The sequence below is a fragment of the Penicillium griseofulvum genome (assembly GCF_001561935.1).
Source record: "Penicillium griseofulvum strain PG3 chromosome Unknown contig_79, whole genome shotgun sequence".
Taxonomy (NCBI): domain Eukaryota; kingdom Fungi; phylum Ascomycota; class Eurotiomycetes; order Eurotiales; family Aspergillaceae; genus Penicillium; species Penicillium griseofulvum.
Window position 1 is genome coordinate 576,857 of NW_024467420.1, and position 23,295 is coordinate 600,151.

The 23,295-nt window shown below is 47.1% G+C and overlaps 8 protein-coding genes across 8 annotated transcripts; 3 read left to right on the forward strand and 5 right to left on the reverse strand.

Moving 5' to 3' along the window:
- Positions 1–2,411: 2,411 nt before the first annotated feature.
- PGRI_001880 (NUDIX hydrolase) lies at positions 2,412–3,203 on the forward strand (the record flags this gene model as incomplete). Its single annotated transcript, XM_040787901.1, has 4 exons — positions 2,412–2,453; positions 2,514–2,606; positions 2,663–2,903; positions 2,965–3,203. The coding sequence occupies 4 exons, from the start codon at positions 2,412–2,414 to the stop codon at positions 3,201–3,203; spliced, it is 615 nt and encodes a 204-aa protein (XP_040651673.1).
- Positions 3,204–4,431: 1,228 nt separating this feature from the next.
- PGRI_001890 (thioesterase family protein) lies at positions 4,432–4,788 on the reverse strand (the record flags this gene model as incomplete). The annotated part of the gene is made up of 1 exon (XM_040787902.1): positions 4,432–4,788. The coding sequence occupies one exon, from the start codon at positions 4,786–4,788 to the stop codon at positions 4,432–4,434; it is 357 nt and encodes a 118-aa protein (XP_040651674.1).
- A 2,103-nt stretch (positions 4,789–6,891) lies between these two features.
- Positions 6,892–7,998, reverse strand: PGRI_001900 (class I SAM-dependent methyltransferase; the record flags this gene model as incomplete). Its single annotated transcript, XM_040787903.1, has 1 exon — positions 6,892–7,998. One exon carries the CDS (start codon positions 7,996–7,998, stop codon positions 6,892–6,894), a length of 1,107 nt encoding a protein of 368 aa, XP_040651675.1.
- Positions 7,999–10,585: 2,587 nt separating this feature from the next.
- Positions 10,586–12,909, forward strand: PGRI_001910 (CCR4-Not complex 3'-5'-exoribonuclease subunit Ccr4; the record flags this gene model as incomplete). Its single annotated transcript, XM_040787904.1, has 2 exons — positions 10,586–11,648; positions 11,720–12,909. 2 exons carry the CDS (start codon positions 10,586–10,588, stop codon positions 12,907–12,909), a joined length of 2,253 nt encoding a protein of 750 aa, XP_040651676.1.
- Positions 12,910–14,217: 1,308 nt separating this feature from the next.
- On the reverse strand, positions 14,218–15,821 carry PGRI_001920 (Major facilitator superfamily domain, general substrate transporter; the record flags this gene model as incomplete). The annotated part of the gene is made up of 2 exons (XM_040787905.1): positions 14,218–15,496; positions 15,553–15,821. The coding sequence occupies 2 exons, from the start codon at positions 15,819–15,821 to the stop codon at positions 14,218–14,220; spliced, it is 1,548 nt and encodes a 515-aa protein (XP_040651677.1).
- Positions 15,822–18,452: 2,631 nt separating this feature from the next.
- Positions 18,453–19,386, reverse strand: PGRI_001930 (Arsenate resistance ArsH; the record flags this gene model as incomplete). Its single annotated transcript, XM_040787906.1, has 2 exons — positions 18,453–18,854; positions 18,934–19,386. The coding sequence occupies 2 exons, from the start codon at positions 19,384–19,386 to the stop codon at positions 18,453–18,455; spliced, it is 855 nt and encodes a 284-aa protein (XP_040651678.1).
- A 754-nt stretch (positions 19,387–20,140) lies between these two features.
- Positions 20,141–21,473, forward strand: PGRI_001940 (acylglycerol lipase; the record flags this gene model as incomplete). The annotated part of the gene is made up of 4 exons (XM_040787907.1): positions 20,141–20,206; positions 20,324–20,378; positions 20,459–20,528; positions 20,639–21,473. 4 exons carry the CDS (start codon positions 20,141–20,143, stop codon positions 21,471–21,473), a joined length of 1,026 nt encoding a protein of 341 aa, XP_040651679.1.
- Positions 21,474–21,649: 176 nt separating this feature from the next.
- PGRI_001950 (tRNA (adenine-N(1)-)-methyltransferase) lies at positions 21,650–23,126 on the reverse strand (the record flags this gene model as incomplete). Its single annotated transcript, XM_040787908.1, has 4 exons — positions 21,650–22,630; positions 22,693–22,772; positions 22,826–22,972; positions 23,024–23,126. 4 exons carry the CDS (start codon positions 23,124–23,126, stop codon positions 21,650–21,652), a joined length of 1,311 nt encoding a protein of 436 aa, XP_040651680.1.
- Positions 23,127–23,295: the final 169 nt, after the last annotated feature.

The window sequence follows — 23,295 nt, forward strand, 5'->3', positions numbered from 1 at the left end:
CCAGGTGGAATAATTGTATGAGGTCGAAAGAAACAGAATTGGTATTGGTATTGTCATTTGCCGTCGATCGTTGATGCCTTTTGGGTAGGCGGTACCTGGTTTCAATACCATCCGCCACTATTTTACTTTGGTACTGTGTACTTGGACAATGGCAGACGTGCAAATTTCAGTTAGAGAGCTAATGGTACATAATGTAATCTATTCCAGTGGCTTCTTTGTCGATCTGGAGGTTCTGCATGGAAAATCTCATTTAACAGAGCCCAACCCACATGCACTGCCAAGCTTTCTTGCTCTGAACTCCGTATCTTACGATACTCTAGGGCTTATTGACAGGTCACGCCCCCTAGAAGCTACAACGGCTGCAGTTGCCAAGTCATGCAACGCGGATACCTACACGTCGGCCAATCCTAAACATGTCGCTTTCCCCAGGCAATTTTACGATACCGAGTGGTTTCCGTGGGCTCGGCACGATGCGGACTTCCTTCAAATGGGGTTGACTAGTGCTGATAAGCTGGAGACTACGGACTACAACCGACGTACTCCGTATAGATCAACTTGAGAGTCTGTTCAGACCGGTCTCTATTCGTTACCAGACTGACTCACTAGATTGACGATCGACCTTTTTTTGACCCGTCTGCTGCGGGGTCGTCCTTGCGCCAAACCTATGGTGGGTGTTATGAACTCAGATCATGGTGTGGTTATTCCTCGTTGGGAGACTTGCAGACAAATTCACCTGCAGGTATGAACACGCAACACCGAGCATGGAAGCGTCATAGGGATATGGGGAACTGAAGCTTGTGTTTCTCAAACGTGTGTATTAACGGGGTTGCCCACATTCTTACTAGGATCATCACATGCTCGGCTATCTCGTGCATCTAAAGGGCTCCGCACATACGATCCACAGATTTACTTTGAGTATGGGTCTATAGATCTTCAGTAAGGTGGTATTTGAAGATATATCGAGATTGACTACACTCAATATCTATATCAAGAGAATATAAGTAGAAAATAGTACAGTCTTGCCAATTCCGATCCCATACAATACCGAGGCTTGGCAAGGTTTTGTAGATCAGCCACAAACTTAGTAATGATCGGCCCGACGGGCTTGGTGCTTAGGTTCCTTGGTTATTTTTATATTTCATGTATATTATAGCACCTCATATTTGTATATCCCTCGCTTCTTTCTTTGCTATTTACATTTCTCTAGTCCAAAGTCTAGAAAGAAGAGAAATTGTATAGTTCGGTGAAAATTGCATTCCATTTTTAGCGTATTTGGCTAGTCTATTTTAGGACCGGATTTTGCTTGGGTCCGATAAACTTCAAGTTTTTCAGGGTCGATCAATTCTTCAGTCTCCGTATTTTGGGTCTTCACAATTTAGGGGGGAAAACCGTCTAATTCGACTAGATTTTTCCCTGTAGAGGATACTAACTGCTTGCTCAGATGTTATCCCAAATCTAGACGTGGAACTTGATAGAGATCGGATCAGATGAAGAATTTTCTAGTTCGTGGGGTCCTTGACCGTTATTTCGGTTGATGAAAGCCGAGAGTAAGACCAGCAAAGAGGCAAATGCACAGCGGGATCTATTCGGTTGATCTCACTATGTATCTCGTTATTTTATTAAATAGTCAATGGTGCCTAGGTTCATTTGATGTTCGAAGTATGTGGTCAATGTAACTAATGTTATGCCCAGTCCTAGAGTTGTGGGAGTCGATCTTGATAATCCGTCTTCGGTTCACGCCATATCCGACCTGACTCTCTCGCTTGGTAACCTTGGAAAGTCCAACCTGGTCTTCTAGAAGCTCGTCTTCCAGAACCGTAAAACCGCTTGAAATACCATCTATCGGAGGTTTCAAAGCCTGGTTTTGCTTCAAATGCCATTCAGTAAACAACTTGCAAGATCCAGCTCCGTTCATCTTTATCATGTCGAAGTTCCATGACGCTCTTGTTACTTAAGTCTCAAATGTTGAATAGACCACTCCCGTCGGGCTGGTAGATTGGAAAACACGACCACTAAAGGATCTCAGCTCCCATGCTGTGCCTACCTGCAAATATGTCGGAACATGCCACTATGAGTGCTCAGAAGTGTTAAGAGGGGTTGTTCAATAGATGTGTTCGGTAGATTCTCCCCTTTATGAAAAAAATTGACGAAATAAATATTTCAATATGCGAACGACATTTTCTATACATGAAGTAGGTAGGAGACGAAGGTGGAGTCCTGCCCAGAGGTCCACCTCCAGGGCTGGACAGCCCTGCCGAATGGATGATTACTAAGAAGGCTGGCACGCCCCACGGCCGTTCAGGGCCATCTTGGTTGCACCCAACCGGGGCAATTCTTATAACCAAGTACTCAGGTCGCCGTTGCCCACAATTCAATTGCTATTCAGAAGAATCTAGGGGCCAACATATAAAATGTCACAACCTAAGTCCACATTTCTCTCACGAGAGCCCTTGGTATGTATTTCTAACCTAACTATACTCTCACTCTCAGCTACTTATAGCAACTCACTTTAGACTTCGCAAGATGCCAAATGGAAAAGACTAGTCAAAACAAACTACATCGATCCCCATGGAGTTAAGAGAGACTGGGAGTCCGCTGAACGCCAGGTATGAATTTTGAGTTTATATATAAATTCAACTGTAACGACCTAATCAAATCGTAGACAAGACCGACAGACTCCCATGTCGACGGTGTCAATATCGTCGCCATTCTGAATAAGGTGAATGGCTCCGAGATTCTTTTGGAGAAGCAATACCGGCCTCCCATCGACCAAGTCGTCATAGAACTCCCAGCAGGATTGATCGATGCAGGGGAGACAATTGAGCAAACTGCAGTTCGAGAGCTGAAAGAAGAAACTGGGTACATCGGCGTCGCAGATCAAACTACTGGTATCATGTACAACGGTTGGTGGACCCATTGTTCATATTACTGCTGAGTATTAGCTGACTAGATATATATATACAGATCCCGGCTTCTGTAATGCCAATTTCCACATGGTTTACGTTCAGGTTGATATGACTCTTCCGGAAAATCAGAACCCAAAGCCTGATCTCGAAGATAATGAGTTTATTGAGTGTTTCACACTTCCGGTCTCGGAGCTTTCCGCTGAGTTGCTAAAGTTGGAGAGTGAAGGGTATGCGATTGACGCCCGGGTGGGGTCCATTGCGGAGGGGATTGAGATTGCAAAGAGGTTGAAGCTTTGAATTGTTTAACCAGCGGAGTTGAAAGGTTATTTCAAGATTTACTGTCTTGCTTAGATTTGTAGTGGTGCCACTCCATCTCCTCATACCAGTCTGTCGGCGGCGAGTTGTTGAGCCGCTATAATACCTAGTATCTCTGCCTTAGCGGTGATCAGCTGCTTGTGGCGTCTAACGATGTCTTCCAGGATATTATCGTGGCCTTGAACTTAAACCTGTGGCCTGAGGTGGAAAACGGTTAAAAAAGACTTAATTTGCGAAATGGACTTAGTAGCTATATATCCAGTGATTTGCCTTGTTTTGGTTGAGTATTTGCTGAATAGCAACGCGGTCCTTTTTAATGTGAAAGGCTTTGTCTGAGGGATGCTCGGGCACAGGGAGGTTCCCAACTATGCTGGTCTCATCGTCGTACTTGTACACACGCATGTACATTTCAATGGCAGCCATGCCATATACTGGTGTAGGGTTGATATGCCGTCTACCATGAGTTGCCGAGAGGTACTGGTTCAATTGCCCAACAGCTTCGACCTGGGTTGATCTTCGCTTTTCTAGGCCCATCCTCTTGCATTGCACAACGAGGGATTTGTTGGGTTGGTGGTGCTTGGCGGATACTGGTACGTGTGTACGTCAAAAAGCCCTTCCCTCAATCCTTCTAGACATAGACCGGATGAAAGCATCAATCTGAGATCGATCAATAGGTCTCCAAGCAACCCGAATTGCAGTATGGAATTGCTTCCAATCCATTTGAGCCCTGCATACGGAGCTCCGGATAGAGTTTAAATAGCTTCTTTTTCACGAGGAACCGAACGTTCTCAATGTGGAATCCGACGAATTTCTGACGTATGAGATTCCATGGCATACGCAGGCTCACGCCGTACATAAGCTTGTGCAGCAATTCGCCATATTATCTTGCTGAAAGATAGAACCAGGTTCGTACCTAGGTAGGTATACTCACATGTGGGACCCTGGTGCCTTCTAGATTGGAAGATGATTCCAATCATTCATTAGGCAACCGTAGAGGGAAGGATCGACCAAAGGGTCTGGTTTTATATGATAACCTTAAAAAGCTTGCATTGGAGGTTGATATATTTTCAGTGATCTTTTCAGTGGTCTTTTCAGTGGTCTTTTCAGTGGTCTTTTCAGTGGTCTTTTCAGTGGTCTTTTCAGATATCATTCTATTTACATGTGTTATCCACGGCCCTATATGATGCATTCTTCAATGTTTCTATCCCAATCATTGCGGAGTAGATCCGTTGTCCTCCACAGCATCGACTCTATCCCAACTTTCAAGCTCAAGATTCCGAACCCGATTTTCGATCTCAGCAATATGCTGCCTCCAGTTCTCCCTTTCCTGCTCCTGCTGTTTCCAGATGGCCTCAAACTGCTCCATGACAAACGGCGGAATATTGACCGTCTTGCGGTTCTTCTTGTAATCATAGATCACAATATCCTCAAAGCAACGAGCAGCAGGGCGTTGTCGGGCCTCCGACAAGATCATGACTTCCAGTCGGAATGCCGATTGGGATGAAAGATGTCCAGATGTATCTGGGATTAGCTTGTGGTACACGGAAATTTTGTCTGGAGATTCCATGGGCTGCGTGATAGTGAGTAAATATGTCCACTCAGTTGCTGTCCCAGCGGTATGGGCTTTCGGTCTCAGGGGTACAGTACAAATTTGTAGTCCACCTTGATACTCTTTAGGATGAGTCCAATCCCCGTATTGCCAACCATATTTAACCATTCTTTTTTATTTGCAGTATCGATATGCGTGCCGATATTGCGCGTCCAGTTTACTCGAGCTGTTTCGGCGTATCGAACATAGGTAACGTTGTTGACGTGACCTTTTTTGGTAGTTAATATGAAATGATCCATGAATTGACAATGAGGAGATCAAAAGGCCGGAGCATACCCTATCATCTAGGTTAGCTTTGGTCCAGAAATCCAAGATATCCCAGTAAGCACAACAGGTAGGGGGCACGGATATTCTCACCATAATATCCTAATTTACCACATGCAGACTTAGCATCAATGACTCCCAGAAACTTAGACCAAGCAATATACGCCAAACTCATACCTGTTCTCCCCAAACCACATTATGGCGAAACAGACTACGCCGTTTCTTATCCGTGAGGAATCCCTCACTTCCAGCGATCAATTCACGCCATTCCTTGGCCAATTGCTGTAAAATCTTTCCTCCCTCGTCAACCAGAGGTGGCTTCATCCCAAACATCAAGCACTTCCCAATCCTTCGCTTGGTCATTGTGAGCCATCGTGGATCGATTGGTTTCGAGGCCAAATTAGGGAGGCTTTTGTTAGAGGTTACCGGGGTAGTTGTAGAGAAGAGACAACGCGTGCCATTTGAGTATAGGGAGATTGAGGCAGATACCCGCGCTCGAAATACCGATTGAGAGAGCATGTTGCGTTGTTGTTTAGAGGTAGTTTAACCCCAATGTCGCAATTCAACACTCTCCGATAGCGGATAACCGCCGATAACCGATACAGAAGCTTGGGCCAATATCCCGAGGTGAGTTCGGACAGAACCCCGCGTGAATTAGGGGGTAGCCCGGTATTTATATGATTATATATATATTTAGTAACTCGTTTAGTTTCATAAGTCAATGCAGATAGGAGAGTGAAAATATCCAATTAGCCCAAATTAGGTAGTATATAGCATATAGAGAATCCACATGTCATGGAAAGTAAATCCGCTAGGCACGTCACCGATAACATCCGAAGCCTGGAAGCTTCTCAGCCCGCTTACCTTCATTACACCACATCCGCATCACCAACTTTCTACCAGAACCGTCCCCGTTCTTTGATGGAGCAACAATGGTAAATCAAGAGCTGCGCCGGCAGGTTATTAACGTCTACAAAGGTATGAAGCCGTACACGTCACGGGGCGACTTGCACGCCTTTTCTTTTCAGTCTTAAATTGTCATGCTAACAACCCAAATGTAGAACTTTTGTTCTTAGGACGGGAATATCCTCTAGGCTACCAGTATTTCCGGGATCGGTTACACCGTGCGTTTGCAAGTCAGACTCAAATTACCGACGATGAGCAGATTCGCAAGGGGATAGCCAGGGCCGAGTTTGTGAAGAAAGGTAAGTGTCTTTGTTGCGGGGATTCCTATCTCCCACCCGGTTACAGTTCGGGACATTTCACTAATTGTTCAGTACAGAAGTGGAAGCACTGTAAGACTGGTCCCTACGTCCCTCCCTTGCCACCCTACGTTCTATACACTGGTGCATCTTGCCATCTCCCTCATTCCATTGTCTACATTGCTCGATTACAATTTGGAGGCACAGTGGAATCATTCGTACATGTCATTTTTCTATACATTGCACCCATAATGGGGTAGTGTCTGGCTAGATACACTGTGCATAGATCCACGCCTCATTATCATCGCATCATGCAACTATTTGATCCCTATCACAAGACATTTGGGTTGATAGGAACTGACAGGATAAAAAAAACTTAGGTACTATTTGAAGCGGTACCGAACGCTGAAAAAACGATATGGAAATGAGGCCTGATATTTGGCTCTCACCTCTTCTCTCCAGAAATGTTCAGATCAAATGCATGTTAGAAAGAAAGACAGAACATTGAAATAAAATTGGGGTATCACCAATACAAAGTGCAGAATGGTCGCTACTTGACTTTTGCCCACCGGAACTCCAAATTGACTCAAGGGGTTCATTTCTTTTGACCCCACCAGGCGCTCACTTCAAGGCACTCGCCGCTGGCGAGTCCGCCTTTCTGGAGGAGATCAGCTGTCATTGCAGCCCACCATCGGTCCCATTCGTCACGGCCTTTTCCGCTAGACTCCATCAATATTGGCTCCAACCCTTCAATCATCTGAATTGTGGTGAGGAGAGCCGTGCGCCGGATGGAGATCTGCTCTGGAGTCAAGGCCTTTCGTGGGCGGTTGTTGGAATCCTTCCCTTGGCCATCTCGCTCCCAGCGCAAGTCACCCAGTGGGATTGCGACGCGGCGACTGTCGACATTTTCCAACAAGTCCACTTCGGAGTTGAAGGATAGACCGATGGTCGCGCATGGGAGCGCTGTCAACTTGAGACGGTCGAAGGACTTCTCCACCCAAGAGTTATAATCCACCACGAATTTATTCTGTGCTCGTGTGAATGGTGTGGCAGAGGAGAATGTATAAGTAGCCGTTGCATCGGCGGTTTCCTGTTCTTTTGATGTGGTTTTGCGGGCAGGGGCAGGATTTGGCAGGAGCGAACGGAAGCTCCAATCCGAATCCCATACCTCCAAGATTCCCCCGGATTTTAGCACGCGCAGGGGCTCGCTCAAGCCCGATGCAGATTGTGCTGGACTGGAAGGACACATGCCAGCATCTTTAATGAAAACGAAATCAAAATAGTCGTCCGGGAAGGGCAAGCGGGGTCGGCGTAGGTCATGACGTTTGAATTGCCAGTTCATTCCCTGCTTTCGCATATCTGGTGCGATGGAAATAACATCTATGCCGGCAAAAGCCACATTGGGGCTGCCTCTGCGGGCGAAGTATTCGTGGCACAGACCGGACCAGAGACCGGACCCGCATGCGATCTCCAGGACGCGTTTGGGTGGGCGATTGGCTAGGTGGGGGTTGCAAAATGGGCCGCCGAGGACGCGCAGCAGCATCAACGTGCGGAGGCTTTGGCGGTGGATCTCGGGTAGATCACAGGGCAGAGGGTAGACGTTCTCCGGGTCGCGAAAGTAGGTGCGGTCACCCTGGCGCATCAGAGGGTATGTTGAGTAGTCCGTGAGTGAACTCAGGGACGAGGAGGAGGTTGCGGCCATTGTCGAGCTCAAATTAGAGTGTAAATCAGACCCGGAGGCCACCGAAAACCCCATTGCCATTGCTTCCATATCAATTTCCTCAAGTATCTCGATTGGTGTCCCCTACTCTGAAGATGGGTAGTGGGTTCGGTCGCATTCTCGGCGCACTGAAGATTTCATGAACGAGGCATGCTTTTTCCTGACGAAAAGTTTTTCTTTTTTCCAAGTGGAAGATAATTCCGAGGGAAATAGGAATTAAAATAGAAAATCCCAGAAAAAAAAATATAGCCAGGAAAGGTGACGGGGACCAAAGCGGGTTCGGAAATTATCCCTAGTGCAGCCGGGGCGCAGAAGCTGAAGAAATTTCTTGTTCAACGTCAAACAAAAGCTGAAATTGCAAATAGTCCTTTGGTTTTGAGTAGATGTAAATTATTTAAGAAGAAGAAACGGGGGAGGGAGAGAGAAGTGGAAAAAAAAGAGGCCTAGTCCTGTTAATTGAACCCCTGGAAGTTGAATATCCACTCGAGTCTAGTCTCTTCATAGTAAAACATTCAATACTTTAGTCAAAGAATTATACCAATTGTAACATAACCAATAGTATCTATTCTGTTTTACCCTTGATCCTTGGCCTATTTTTGATAGTTGACATCATGACTCTCATTGAATCCATACAATATAGCCATGGCTCAGTTGGCCGGAAAGGGAAATTCTGGGCGAATGGGCTACCTCGCTCGGTACTATGATCTTGTATATTGACGTTTATTTTCAATTCAGTAGAATATATAGAATATACTTCTATGACTTAAGCCCCTTGCTCTAGATTGATAAGATACAATGTGCTTACAAGCATTATGTATATATGCCAACGGTTTTGACTGGGATAGACAAGAAAAGGGGAAAGGAAAAATTTGAAAGCCCGGAAATTCCATGCCTATATAGGTACATAGTTATAATAGTCTGGCCACTCTGAGACTTAGCCCCCGTTACCTCTCTATCTGATACAGTGTATCGGGTTACCCCGTGGCCCCAACGCTAAGTCTCAGGCACTTGTTCATCGGCTATTCCACGCGATCGGCTTGGTCTTACTGTGATCCGTGCTTTTATTCCCGGGAGTGAATATTGGGTTAAACGTACTCTGCAGACCAACACGAGAATCTGATCGACATAGTTTCTGCCACGTACCTTTTATTGGAACTAGTGTACCTCTTTTTAAGACAGAGTGGCGGAGTTAAGAGGCAAATACGGTAAGAAGATGAAACTGTGAATTTAGTTGTGTTGATACGAAGTACAAATAGAGGCATCACTTTTTGCGAATATGCGAGTATACTAGGTCTGTGCTACCTTGCAGAAGTACGGAGTACATATGTATTTGAATATCTCCATATTAATTAGAGCCGGAACTTGACTAGGCATTTCACTATAAAGATTATCTTCAAACCCCCTCTGAACATCATAAGGTTTGATAGCCTTTTACTCCATATAGTTACCATATTTGGATGATGTTATAAGGCAATCACCAATGATCATCATAATAATAATATAATTTACCCTCTATAGAATGTTATGCCCTAATCATATGATTATAGAATTTGTGGAAGAGCAACGATCAGTCCATTAGTGACTTCTCTCCCAGCAGTTTACGCGAAGGGGAAGCTTGCCTTGAACTACTTTTTGAGACATAAGATTCCCCTATGATTCTCATAAAGGATGAGATTGAAAAACCAGACTCAATTTTAAAAGTACATATTATTAATATCAACCATGGCTTAGACTAGATAGGTCATTGTCCATGGTCCATTCTTTCAATCTTCTAGACCAGGTCTCTTTTCCCCTTTTCCAAACCCCTTGATGATATATCTATATTCTAAACCCCATTTTATTTCATTGTATGTATCCCTTGTAGTGGTCACTAGCTTCAAACATGATGTCTAGGCAGAATCAAAATCTGATGCAGGTTCGACTTGCCAAAGACGGTTGCATATGCCTATGGTTTTGGCAGGTAATGTCAAACCACGTGGCTAGTTTTCATCCCATAGATCAAAAAGTAACACAAAAAAATGCAAGATAAATGAATATATCAATATTCAACTTTTTCCCAACGTTAAACAGTTAAGAGATTGTGTCTTGGCAATTCAAGCTCATCAAAGCTGGCAAAGACTTGGCCCTTGCGGCGATTCACGTGACCCCGTGACTCCCGCCTCGCTGCAAACCACCAGCGTCCATCTCAAGACGTTCCCCATCGACCTGGAGACAATCGTATGGTTTGCTCATCTTTGCTACGTCAATTTTGCCCCGCTGGCTTTCTTCGACTCCCTATCACTCGATCTGTTTCTACTTCTTTCAATCACTCCTTCTTTTGACCCTTCCGCCCAATCTCCGCCCTTAGGTACCGCTCCATTGCACACCTTAAGATACTCTCAGTGCCAAAGTCACCGACCTTCAATCGTGGTTTGATACAGTGGTTTCGCCTTAGGCCTCTATGTGGAAGAAGAGAAGAGACCGTCTCCGATCCTCTCCTCTCCTCTCCTTGACCCAACTCAACTTAGCGCCCACCAACCAACAGGTTTTCCACCAGGGAAACAACACACGGTCTCGTCTGCCACGTTAAATGGCAGATGGTACCTACAGGTTCCAGCAGCCTGGGGCCGGGCAGTTCTACTTCCAAGCTCAAGCACAGCAGAACCCTCACCAGCGACACATCGTTCGAAACGGGACCAATTCTCCGACGGGTCGACTGAAATTCAACACCGACACCCCCTCCCCCTCTCGATCTCCTGCCCTAAACCAGGCTGCTGCTCTCAGCCCTTTCAACAACATGTACGGCCAAACCCACCAAGGTCAGCATGTCATGATGAATGGCGGTCAAGCCCACCAGCGGTTTGGTATGCCAATCCCGAAGTTCCAATCGCAAACCCACCACTCCCATCACACACAACAGCCGCATCATCACGCCCACCACACACAAGCGACCCACAACCTCACCCATCAACACAATTTCCCCAGCGGCGCACTGGCCACTACAACAACCTCTCATTTCACCTCGACTCATTTGCAGAATGGAGTACCGACCGCGGACGATGATCTTGATGAATCAATGAACGAGCATTGGCAGCAGCAGCTCCAGCTTGCGGCAGAATCAAGACAAGCTACTTCTCCCCACTACCATGCCCGTGTTATTGCGCAACAAACGAAAGGCATCCAGCTTATGTCCAACCAGACTGACACAGAAAGTGGGACGGAGGGGCGTAATGGTGCATCTGCTGGAAAGCCAGCTAGCCGACAGGGTTGGAATGCGCTTGATTTTGGTGGCCAAGGATTGCGTGCCTTGACTACCTCATTGTTCAACTATGGCTTCATTGAGAAGCTGTACCTCAACTCTAACAAGTTGAAGGTGCTCCCCCCGGCTATTGGACAACTGCGGAAGTTGACCCATCTCGACCTGTCAGGCAATGACCTGACAGAGTTACCAGAAGAACTTGGCATGCTTTCAAATCTGAAGAAACTCCTTCTCTTTGATAACAACATTCGCACCCTCCCTTACGAAATGGGGTACCTTTACCGGTTGGAAACCTTGGGCATTGAGGGCAATCCCCTGAACGATGTCCTCAAATCTCAGATCATGAAGGATGGTACAAAGGCTCTCATCAAGTACCTGAAAGAAGAGATGCCAGGTGCGTTCCAATCGCTCTCTCCCTTCTCCAGAAGATTTTCCCGGGCTTGTTCGCTAACTTAATCATTACAGTCCACCTACCACCCCCTGACCGCGATTGGGTCATCCTTGATGATACTTCAACCTCGTCCAACAGTAATACGGAAAAGATCACCGTACTGTCGTACAACACCCTGTGTGACTCTTCTGCCACCCAATCTCACTACGGCTATGTGCCCTCACGTGTCCTGTCCTGGGAATTCCGCCGCGAGCTTATTCTCAACGAATTACGATCCCATAACTCAGATATTGTCTGCCTTCAGGAGGTTGATCAAGGAAGTTACAACAATTTCTTCCGGGAGCAGCTTGCCTACAATGACTACAAAGGTGTCTACTGGCCGCGTGGTCGTGCAATGGGCATGCAGGAGGAAGACGCTCGGATGGTCGATGGATGTGCTACATTCTTCAAGGGAAGTAAGTACATCCTGTTGGATAAGCAATTGATCAACTTCGGTCAGACCGCTGTCCGTCGACCCGATGCCAAGGGCCAAGATGATATCTACAACCGACTGTGGCAGAAGGACCACATCGCCGTTGTGGTCTTCTTGGAAAACCGACAAACTGGTGCTCGCTTCATCAGTGTGAACGCCCATCTGTATTGGGATCCCGCCTTCAAGGATGTCAAGCTCATCCAGACTGCGATTCTGATGGAGGAGATTACCAAACTCTCGGATAACTATGCCAAATGGCCCGCTTGCACGGACAAGACCGCCTTCCGCTTCTCGGAGGCTGAAAGTGGCTCAGAGAGCGCACCGGTGGTCGAACCGGCCCCGTCGATGGAGTACACCAGTGGTGATCAGATCCCTGTTCTCATGTGTGGTGATTTCAACTCGTCGCCTGGATCTGCGGCCTACAACTTGATCTCCACCGGACGACTCCCCGAAGCCCACCCTGATCTGGAGAAGCGACTTTACGGAAACCTCAGCCGGGTTGGTATGACACATCCCTTCAAGTTGAAGTCAGCCTACTCCTCCATGGGAGAACTGAGCTTCACTAACTATACCTCTGACTTCACGGCCATTCTTGACTATATTTGGTACTCTTCCAATACCCTCCATGTGTCGGCATTGCTCGGCGAAGTGGACAAGGAGTATCTGCGCCGCGTACCTGGGTTCCCGAATTTCCACTTCCCCAGTGATCACGTCGCATTGCTTGCGGAGTTTACGGTAAAGGGCAAGAAGGGCAAGGTGGTAGAGGCAGACTTTGGGCCACAACGGCACTAACGACATGGAAGCATTTGAGGTCTTCGGAGATGGGGTGTTTGTGCAACCGGTTTCTTTCCTTCGTGCTTGTTATTTCGGAATCTTTTTGGGTGGTGGCTCTCTAGCCAGCCGTCTTATGGTGTTTCTTTACGTATTTCTTTTTCTTCTTTCTCGTGCTTTTTCTCTCTCTCTCTCCTGCTTATGAACGTCCTTCTTCCTTTTCCTCTTGCTTTATCCTCCTCTGTATCCTCTTGATTTGCTAGCGGAGTATCTGTTCCTGGAACGATGGTCTTGCCTCGTGTCTCTTGGATGTAGTGAAACGGTGTGGCAGTCTCCATTTACTCTCTGGCGTTCTCTCTTCCCTCCAAACTCCCCATCTTTGTCCCTCAACCCCACTCTACAGCTCCTGTGTCTTCTTTAAGTTTCCTGATTTATCTCGGTTTCATCTCACCTAATCTCTAACGTCATCTGAGACGGCTTCACGACGCTTAGGATCGGGGGATTGGTGTTCGGGGGGAACAGGTGGTGAAGGGTATCTGCTTATTGCCCGTGACGAGGTTGCTTTTTGTCATTTTTTCGATCAGGCGAAGGGAGTTCTGTCTGTTCTATGTACGTGTTTATTGTGCCCGTTATATGCGTGGTTCAATCAAGAATAGAGCGTGGCTTTGTTCATTTTCAGTCGGTCTTTGTAAACGTAGAGTAGGATGTTCTTTTGTAGTGCAGCAATGCTTCGATGCTGAAATTGTAGTATATGGTTACCATCCCGGACTACTACTTTAGACTAACTCGCAGAATAGGGAATTGAGACTGATCAGAATAATATGTAGTTATGACCTGTAATACTTTGGAGAGCTAATACGTCTAACGTTAGCTCTGCATTAGCTTGGAAAAAGGGCGGATGTCTTACAGCTCCCCCCGGTACTTTGGCGAAGTCATGGGACAATGGATGAAAGGTATTAGTCCAGGCACCATGGCAAGCGTCTCTCAAATGATCCCGTGAAGGACTCGAATTGTAATATAAGAAGGCGCTGGTCACGGCTGACTTATACCTTATGCTTCTTAGGCGTGGGTGGTAATACCGACTCTTTACAAATGTAGGAGGAAAGCCCAATTAGACAGATGAGGTCCTGGTCTAGCGCAGGTTTGGGTTACACTGCATTAGTGCGCAAGTGAAGCCTCCCGAGAATCCCCCGGCCTCAAGTGTCTCCAACCCTCGTGGGCCATAGGCTTTTGGCCCGCTTCGCTTGACTCCCAGACTTGAGATAAGCACCTAGCCATATCACACGCCTTTGGGGTATTGTGAGCCTAACTGGGCATGACGTGGGACATCTAACAAAGTTCTTTACTCCGAAACCAGTCTCCGTATCTCATCAGCAAGCCCAAGGGGGAAATAAAAGCGGCTGCGATCAAGGCTAGAACACTGTTACCCCAGCCCTGTCCAATACTTTCATATAAAGGAGGGCCAATTAATGGCAAAAAGGCCCCAGTAAACGCTCGGAAGATTACACCAGCAGCTATAGCAGATGCTGCATGGATCTCGTAAACATCCACCACGTATGTTTCAGCCGGTATGGCAGAAAGCGTCATGCTGAATCCAGCAGCACATGCCCCGATGAGTGGCACGATGTATTGAACATGAAAATTTAATGTCCATCCGTAGATCAGGAAGCCCATAGGAAGAATTATTGCGGCAAGAAGCAGATGCACCAGTCGAGATTCCGGCTTGAATGCGTCGCCCTTCGTTTCTCGTTGATGGATCATGTAGCGGTCAGAAGTAAAACTGTAGAAGATCAAAGAGATGGTGTTGCCGATGGCGAGACTTAGAAACGTCAAGCCAATGGAGCCGCTAGAAAAGACCGTGGGGTATGTTGACTCCATGCTTTCCGTGAGTGTGGCAAGAATCAATGAGACTAAGGCGTATGTTATGGCCATGTAGCTTGTCGTCAGAATGAGGATGGGAGACTGGACCAGGATCTGCATTGGTTTTATGGCGCTTTCGAGCATGGTGGATGCATCGATACGGGCCTGATGTTTAGAACGATACTTCTTGTCGTCCGTACACTTCTCTTGTAACCGCTCCGCCTTCCGTCTCAGAATGACGACTGCATATGTCTCCCGGAGCACAGCTAGTAACAGAAAGCTGAAGAATCCGAGTACGATGGCTGCTAGCCAAATCGACCATCGCCAGCCTAGCCTCTGTGCGATATACGCTCCCGCGATAGGTGAGATGAAATCTGCTATCATCTGAGTCCCCACGACTACTGCCATGGACCGGCCGGTTTGTTCCATTTGGAACAAATCCCCGACGATGGCGGGCCCGAGTGTGAGAATTGACAGGAAGCAGCCCGTTAAGAATCGGAAGGCAATCAGCATGGGGATGTTTACGCTGAGCGCGCTGGCGATCAAGCAACAGAGCGCGAGGAGATTTCCAATATGGAATACGGGAAGCCGGCCGAATCTTTCGGAGAGCGGTGCAATGAAAAACGGGCCGATCCCTTCTCCGAGCTCCCATATCGTGACGAGCAAAATCTGGTCGAGCTTGTTGTGTGAATGGAACTCTTGCAAGATCCGCGGCGTCGTGGGCACGATCGTCATTGTTGAAAAGACACTAATTTGGTCAATCGTTGACATATATAGAGACTGAGAAAAGAGAAAGACGCCCACCTGACAAAACCCATCCACGAGACAACAAACACAATCAGCCATTTATGCATTGACGACCAATTCAAAGGGTTTTCTGTGTCGTTCTCCTCGAAGTCCACGAGGACGACATCTAGATCGCCGCCTTCGATGGCATTTTCCAATGGCTGTTCGGCGGTCTTTTCATTCTCGCTTCCCGATGCAACCACGGATTCTTTGCCTAACACTTTCTGCTGCTCAAGTGAAGATAAAATGGGAACTGGGTGGGTGACAGCCTCGTCGATGAAAGACATCAGTGTCAAGGGAGTGGTATACGCCAACAGACTATTCAACTACTGAGAGAGCAGGCAGGAAGAAAACGAAACAAAGCGACAATTTAAGGGCCGACATGGTTCATCACTAGCTTAACGCGCAAATCCATATACGGAAAGAGGCGTACTTTGAGAAAGCTTGGGAAGCTTGGGCAGTAGGTCGTCCCCTGAAATTACATCTTCGACCTATCAGGATCAGGGCTATTCCTAGTTTATATCAACAAGGTACGTTATTGGTTCGATTTACTCCATATTTCCGTCCACGCTTCTGTCCAAACGGCACGCTCCAGTCTGAGACACTGGGGCAATCAGTACCCATGCCTAGCGAAGGCCAAACCTAGACAACCCATCTATCCCCTTCCACAGTATATCTCGATAAACAAATCCCCCAAGGATAGCCATCGAATGTCTCCATTTGGGTTTGAATATCATTTTGGAAAGAAATTATAAAGAGATTAATACTTACCACTGACATATATTATTAAATTAGTTCCAATCGCTATATGCATTAAGCCTAGGCCTTCTAATCGGGTGAATATACCTGAGCCTGTGTTCTGCCATTAACTAGCTTATGTACATCTATCTGTTTCTATGCCCCTGTTTGTCCTTTTCGTCGTTTTACCAACCAGAGAAAAAGCAGCGCTACACTAGCACAAATGTAAGAGATACCGCAGAACACTTGGGCATTTCTATATGGTTGGTAGGACCCAAGACGGCGTAGTTTGAGTGCTATAACCTCGGAGACTATAATTTGATATTAGCCCACGGTCTTCTGACTTGGATGTAGAACCCTTACATGTTGTAGGGAGAACAATAAATGACCAAGACAAAGAGAGCAGTGATTGGAGTTGCTCCAACCCCGCAACCTCAACACATAAGGGCCCCACGGTCTATTAGGAAGTTCAGCAGTGTAGGATAAATATAAGATAGACCAACTTACAACCCAAAATACACCCAGAATAGCCCCACTAATGAAAGCGAAGAGAACAAGTACACCATATGATGTTGAGGGAAGCCAAATGGCAAAACAAGTGACGCCACAAAAGCAAGTCAAAAGGCCCGCGACCTCAATCCTGCCAAAATAATCACTGGAAATGCCAATCAGCGGCCGGCCAACAGCAGTTCCCAAGTTCAAGATCGCATTGACAACTGTAGCCTGGTTGTCCGAGAGTCCCATGGAGCGTGCATAATCTGGAAGTGAAAACAGCAGACAAATATAGCCAAGCATACTAAGAAAAGCCCATGATAGCAATAAAAGCACGTCTAAACGACGCAATAGTTTCACATCAAATCCCCGCTGGGTCGGCTGTATAGCTTCGTTGCGAGTTCGGATTAGTAAAATGGCAATGATCAGTATTGAGCAACTGATGATAGCCGTCAACCGCAGAGCCCAAGCAAGACATATCTTCTGAATAATTGTACCATCCATAAATGAAAAAATCAAGCCACCGATACCTGACCCGGCGGCACTGATCCCGTTGGCAAGACTTCTTTTCTTATCAAACCACTGAGAGAGAACAGGAATGCTTGGTATATAGACAAAGCCAACACCGAATCCAATCAAGACTCCCTGTGATAGATAGAGCTGCCATATTCTTTGCGAAAAGGACGCAGAGACATATCCCGATGCCAAAAGCCCTAGCCCGAGCAACATCGGTAACTTGGTGCCGTATTTGCGAGCGATGATTGTAACAGCAGGGGCTACCAGCATAGCCATAGAGAAATTCAGACCTCCAATTATCGCAAAGTCCATTGGAGTTGCCTTCGGGAATATGTTGTTCGAGAGATAGTGTGCCAAGTACACGCCGTATGACTGTCAAAGGATATGAGCTGGGCTGCCACTGACATGATTGATACAGAGGCAACTCACAGAGACTGCACCCCAAGTGAAGCAATTAATAGAAAAGCACGCAGCCACGCATACCCAGCCGTAACCCCCATCTGGGGGAGGAGAAGTATTGGATGAAAGTGACATTGTATAGTATAAAAAAGAAATTGCGGGGAACAAAGTGTTTGTGTGGGGGTTTCCTTGTCAAATATGGTTCCCCTCCCAAATAACCTATAAATACCATATTGAGGGAAGCGAGGAACATTTAATTAAGGCTGCCTCCACTATATGATATGACTTCGACTTGCCGAATGTGGTATGTCACTGTTACTTGTCATTGCTACTTACAGAATGATCGGCAAGACTATAACACAATTTGGCCAGAAGACAAATATACTAGTGATTTTGATGGACTTGCGCGTAGGCCTGACTACTGCCTATGTTGGGAAATGAGATAAAGCCATGTTTCCCCTGTCGTATCCCACATATAAATACCGCAGGTAATTCCCGCTACTAAATAATCGCCTCTTTGAGAATCTGAATACACTCCATTTCAAGCCACCGCCAAGGATACGAGCCGACAATGGAGCTATTTCACCCAATTCAACTCGTCATATCTCCATAAGCTGAAGAGAGCGAGCCTCAAGACTATCATTTCTTCTGCGCGGCATGTAAGCCTTAGCCCGAGGAGGAGGCCAGTTATCAGCCCGAGGCAACGAAGTATGATGAGCAATTATACCACGATCTATTGTCCTTCTAACGGTCTATATATTATTCTATATCTTTCAAGTAGCCGCCGCAGCAGCCAGCTTTGCCTCCTTTTTCTTCTTCTCCTCCCGCTCACTAAAACGGTCACCAAAAAGCTCAATGTGAGGCCGCATCAGAATCGTATATTTGACAAACTCCTCCATGCAATCCACCAGACGATCTCGGTTGCCACTAGGCTTCAGATGTTGATCTCCCGGTTGACCTTCATCCGGAAACTGTGTATATGCCATGGGAATCGAAGACTGATTCGGAATGGTAAACATACGCATCCACCGACCCAGGATACGCAAAGAGTTGACCGCATTGAACGACTGGGATCCACCGCACACCTGGGTAATTGCCAACGTCCGGCCTTGGGTGGGACGGACACTTCCAGTAGACAACGGAATCCAATCGATTTGATTTTTGAACACAGCGGTCTATGGTTGCGGAAAAGCGCGTAAGTAAATATTGTATTAAACGTTAAGATTATTAGGATTATCACGAGAGCTCACTCACCAGATTACCGTGCTGTTCGGGCGAAACCCAGACATGTCCATCGCTCCATAAACTGAGTTCTCTCAGCTCCTGGACTTTAGGATGGGCGGTATCACTGTCGTTTTTTATGGGAAGTCCCTCGGGATCAAAGACGCGGACGTCACAGCCGAGTCGAAAAAGGATACGGGAAGCTTCAAATGCCACTAGTCGGGAATATGACCTTTTGCGAAGACTTCCATAGAGTACTAGAACTTTCAGCCTTTGGTTTGTAGCCCGCAGGTTATTTTCTGCCATGTCCGCTGCGGTGGCTAGGTCTAAGTTGTTGACCCAATCTTCAGTTGCATTGTCCTCAAGAATAAATGGTCGATACTTCTGGCGGATTTCAGGGCTATCTTCATTCAGAGGTAATGCCAGAGATCGATGTGAGACATCGGATTTGGTGTTCGCAACCGCTGGGGCTACAGAAAAGAACATTTTTGTTGGATATTTGGGGCCCAGCAGAGATTGTGAGATTGCTGGCCGAAGTGTAGAGGGCACTCTTTGTATGAGGTAAGATAGCATAGATCTCAATGTTGGAAGTTAACAAAGAATAAGGCTAAAGAAATTGATATTCATTCATGATATATATAGTAGCCCGAGAGCGACAGGGGAGTTATGTCACTGGCAAAACATGATTGGATAGAACGTAGTTACTTGTAACCAATCAAATGTCGTTGTTCAAGTGATATTCCATTAAGTGGGTCCCACCGTCTGAAGACCCGTGGACCTCGAGAGGCTCTTACCAATCTGAATTTAGAATCTTCCAACGTCGAGGCTCGATCATGGGCTTGTATGTATACAACATAAACCAATGAGAAGAAAAAAAAAAGAAAGAAAAACGACCAGTCACAATCGAATATGATTGGTAAGTTTGCTAGAGAAAAGGTAGAATGTACTCAAGTAGGCGTGCCTAGAATATGCCTAATATTCCTAGGATTGTATCTATCCAATACTATTATAGTCATCATATTTTTTCTTTATACAGAATATTTTGCTACGATATGATTTTATACATATGTATAAAAATTGGGTTTAGTATAAATTTGGGGCTGGGTGGATCTAAATCGCGTTAGTATCGTGGCTTGACATTCCTGCCGAGGTAGGACCGAGGTCATACCCATGTTAAAACATGCACTTCGTCTCTTCTCTAACCACACCTCAAGCTTCTGTACGAGCTCCGACGGCCAAAATGAACACAGAAGAAAGCGTGCACACCCTCCCAGACGGTCTTGAGCTGTATGCCAAAACCTGGAAGGTATGTTTGAATTTGCAATAGGCAGCTTTCAGTCCCTATCTGGATGAGTTGGGAGGGACTCCCACTCCAAGATAAGCGTATTGATCTCCAACGCTAAAAATGTGCTCTACTCTATAGACCAGCGGGTCCCCACTTGCTGTTTTGGCCTTTATCCATGGCTTCAGTGATCACTGTGAGTCTATATCTATTCTGAGCGATAAGCCAAGACAGTCCAGCGCTCAAAAGACAGGCTATTGACACAAAATGTTCTAGGCAACGCCTACCACGATCTGTTTCCAACACTGGTATCCGCGGGTATTGAGGTTAGGTCTTTCGATCAGCGGTAAGTATTAAAATCACCAAAATCAAGCCCTATCCTGATATCTCAATATATATGCCTGCAATGAAAAGCCCTATTTCACCATAACCTCCTAACTGATATCCCAAAATTAGAGGATGGGGCCGCAGCGTCAAAGAAACCCGTGACCAGGGCGACACAGGCCCAACCGCCCAAGTCCTTTCAGACATCCACTCCTTCTTGCAAAGCCTACCATCCCGCCCTGACTTGCCCCTCTTCCTAATGGGCCATAGCATGGGCGGCGGCCAAGTCCTCAACTACATTTTCCACCCAGAGTCACCCTACAACAAGGACAAAGCCAGCCGACCCAACTTTAGCGGCGTGCTTCTGTACTCCCCTCTAATCGCCATAGATCCATCCTCCCGTCCCTCAAAGCTAATCGTCGGAGCGGGGCGGATTGTCGCCAAGTTGATTCCCCATAAGCAGCGGTATTCCCCGCTTGATCCGAACCTGCTGTCTCGTAACAAGGACACAGTCAAGGAGTTCGTGGATGATAAGCTATGCCACGACACGGGGACGTTCGGGGGTTTGGCCGGCATGTTGGATCGGGGTATTTGGTTGGAGGAGATGTTTGCAGCTGGGGATGGGGCTTGGGTGAAGAGTGATCTGCCATTCTGGTTTGGACACGGAGACGGGGATCTTGTTACTAGCTATGTTGCGACGAAGGACTTTTCTAAGAAGTTGACGCAGAAGGGTGGTGATGTGAAGTTTTGTTCTTATGAGGGGGCTTATCATAAGTTGCATGCTGAGTTGCCTGAGACGACGGAGAAGTTCTTCGCGGATGTGAAGGCTTTCGTTCTGGGCAAAGTACCTAAGACGGAGGCGGTGCTCGTTCAGGATGAGACAGAGGGTGTTCAAAGTGCTGAGGGTGAAGGTATAGAAACTGCCGTTCAAGGGGATGTGGAGACCGAGGGTAAAGCAAAGCTGTGAAGTGCCTTGGTGATTTGTTCCTTGTTACAACATTTTTTTCGAGCATTTCGATGATATTATTTTCACAATTCTCTATACAACATATGGTACAAATGGTTTCAGTCCGTATCAGACATGCAATAGAATACAGGTATATAGTACAGTACATGATTTATATGCTTGGGGTAACTGGGAGCTTAACGGTCTTCGATCCGTCGCCAGACTGCGACGAAGCCGCCGCCCTGGATACGCAATCCGACCTTCGGCCGGCAGACCAAGACAGATTCTCCTTCCTTCGGAGGCTCCTCTGCGGTGGACACCTCAGAGGCACTGTCAGAGGCGGTAGACTGCTCGTCGGCCTCAACAGGAGTAGCAACCTCAGCATCTGAAGGGGTGGCCCAGGACGATGGGTCGGCTCCAGACTTTTTGGTAGCAAAACGTACATCCCATGTACGACCGCCGCTGATTCCAGAGCCGAGTTCGATCACCTTCTCCTGAACGAGGGGCAGTCGCTGGTCCCGGATCAGTTGGAGGCACTCGCCAATCTGCGTGATACTAGGCATGAACACCACCAGAAGGCCATCACGTTTCAACATCGGGGTAACATGCGGGATCCTCAAGTTTGAGGAAGGCATGTCCAGAATAACGTGTGAAAGGAACGGGTCGGTGGGATTTCCCCCAGTCAGTGAAGCCAAGCCAGTCTTTTTCCGCTGCTGCTTCTGCTGGGCGATCCAGTTTTCGACGGGGCCCACATAGAAATCAACGTTGCCTGCGTAAATTCCACGACGGAATCCCCGGACATTTTTCTCGGCCAGCGCAGCGAACTTCGGCGATACGTCGACTGTGTGGACGATGGCGTTGCGCTGTGCTCGCCACGCATCCCATCCTTCCTGTGCTGGGTCTGCAATTGGCTCGGCGGGTTTATCTTCTGTTTGTTCTGTATCCTTTTCGCTCGGTCTGATGACACGGCCTTCTAGGTAGTTGATCTGGGATCGCGACGGACGAGGCGGAGGAGTGGTATTGGCGGCGTGGATGGCACGCGCCAGATGTAATGTCAGGGATCCATGGCCTGTTCCGGACTCGAGAATTTCTAGGGTGGGTTGTATTTCGCCAGCGGCAGGGGTATTGACGTGAATGTCGAGAAGGGAAGCAATCAAGTTGGCATCCTGTGGATAGATCTACTGGGATCGCGTGAGTCTAATGTATCTCCATGTCTGGTCCGTAGGAGTGATGCGCGTACCGGAGTGACCAAGCGAGGAGTCAGGGCGACGTATTCTTCTAATGTCGGAAGACTAACTCGGAGATTCAAGCCTGTATATACTAGAAGTATCAGTGTCATATCTAGGGAATACCGATAATTGGGTGTTATTGACCTTTGCGAGACTGCACCGTGTCCCAGACCCGTTTTCCAATGATGCTATCATGTTCCACTGCGCCGCGAGGTGTCTGGAGCTTTTCACCTCGCTTCAATGCTTTTGACAATGAGGGCTGTTTGCCGTGTAAAATAACTCGGTCTCCCTCTGCGCATTTCGTTAGCCCGAGATTGGAAAGAGGCGTTGCAAGACAATTACCTTTTATAATGGAGAAATTGGTATCAATGGTTCGAGAGCGCAATGCGCCTGGTGTTGCATTTCCACCAAGGACGCGCTGTAGGGCCTGGCGTAGACGAGACATGATATAGAAAGCGAAGTAATAAAACCAGAAAAGGAAAATCTGGCTGATAAGAGACTAACCCGCTCCAGGGCTGCGGTACCGCTCCACCCACCCCCGAGTTCACCGAATCGAGGGGCACATCGGCACATCTTTAATTTCAATTGCTCTGTCATTCTCTTCAGGGCTAATT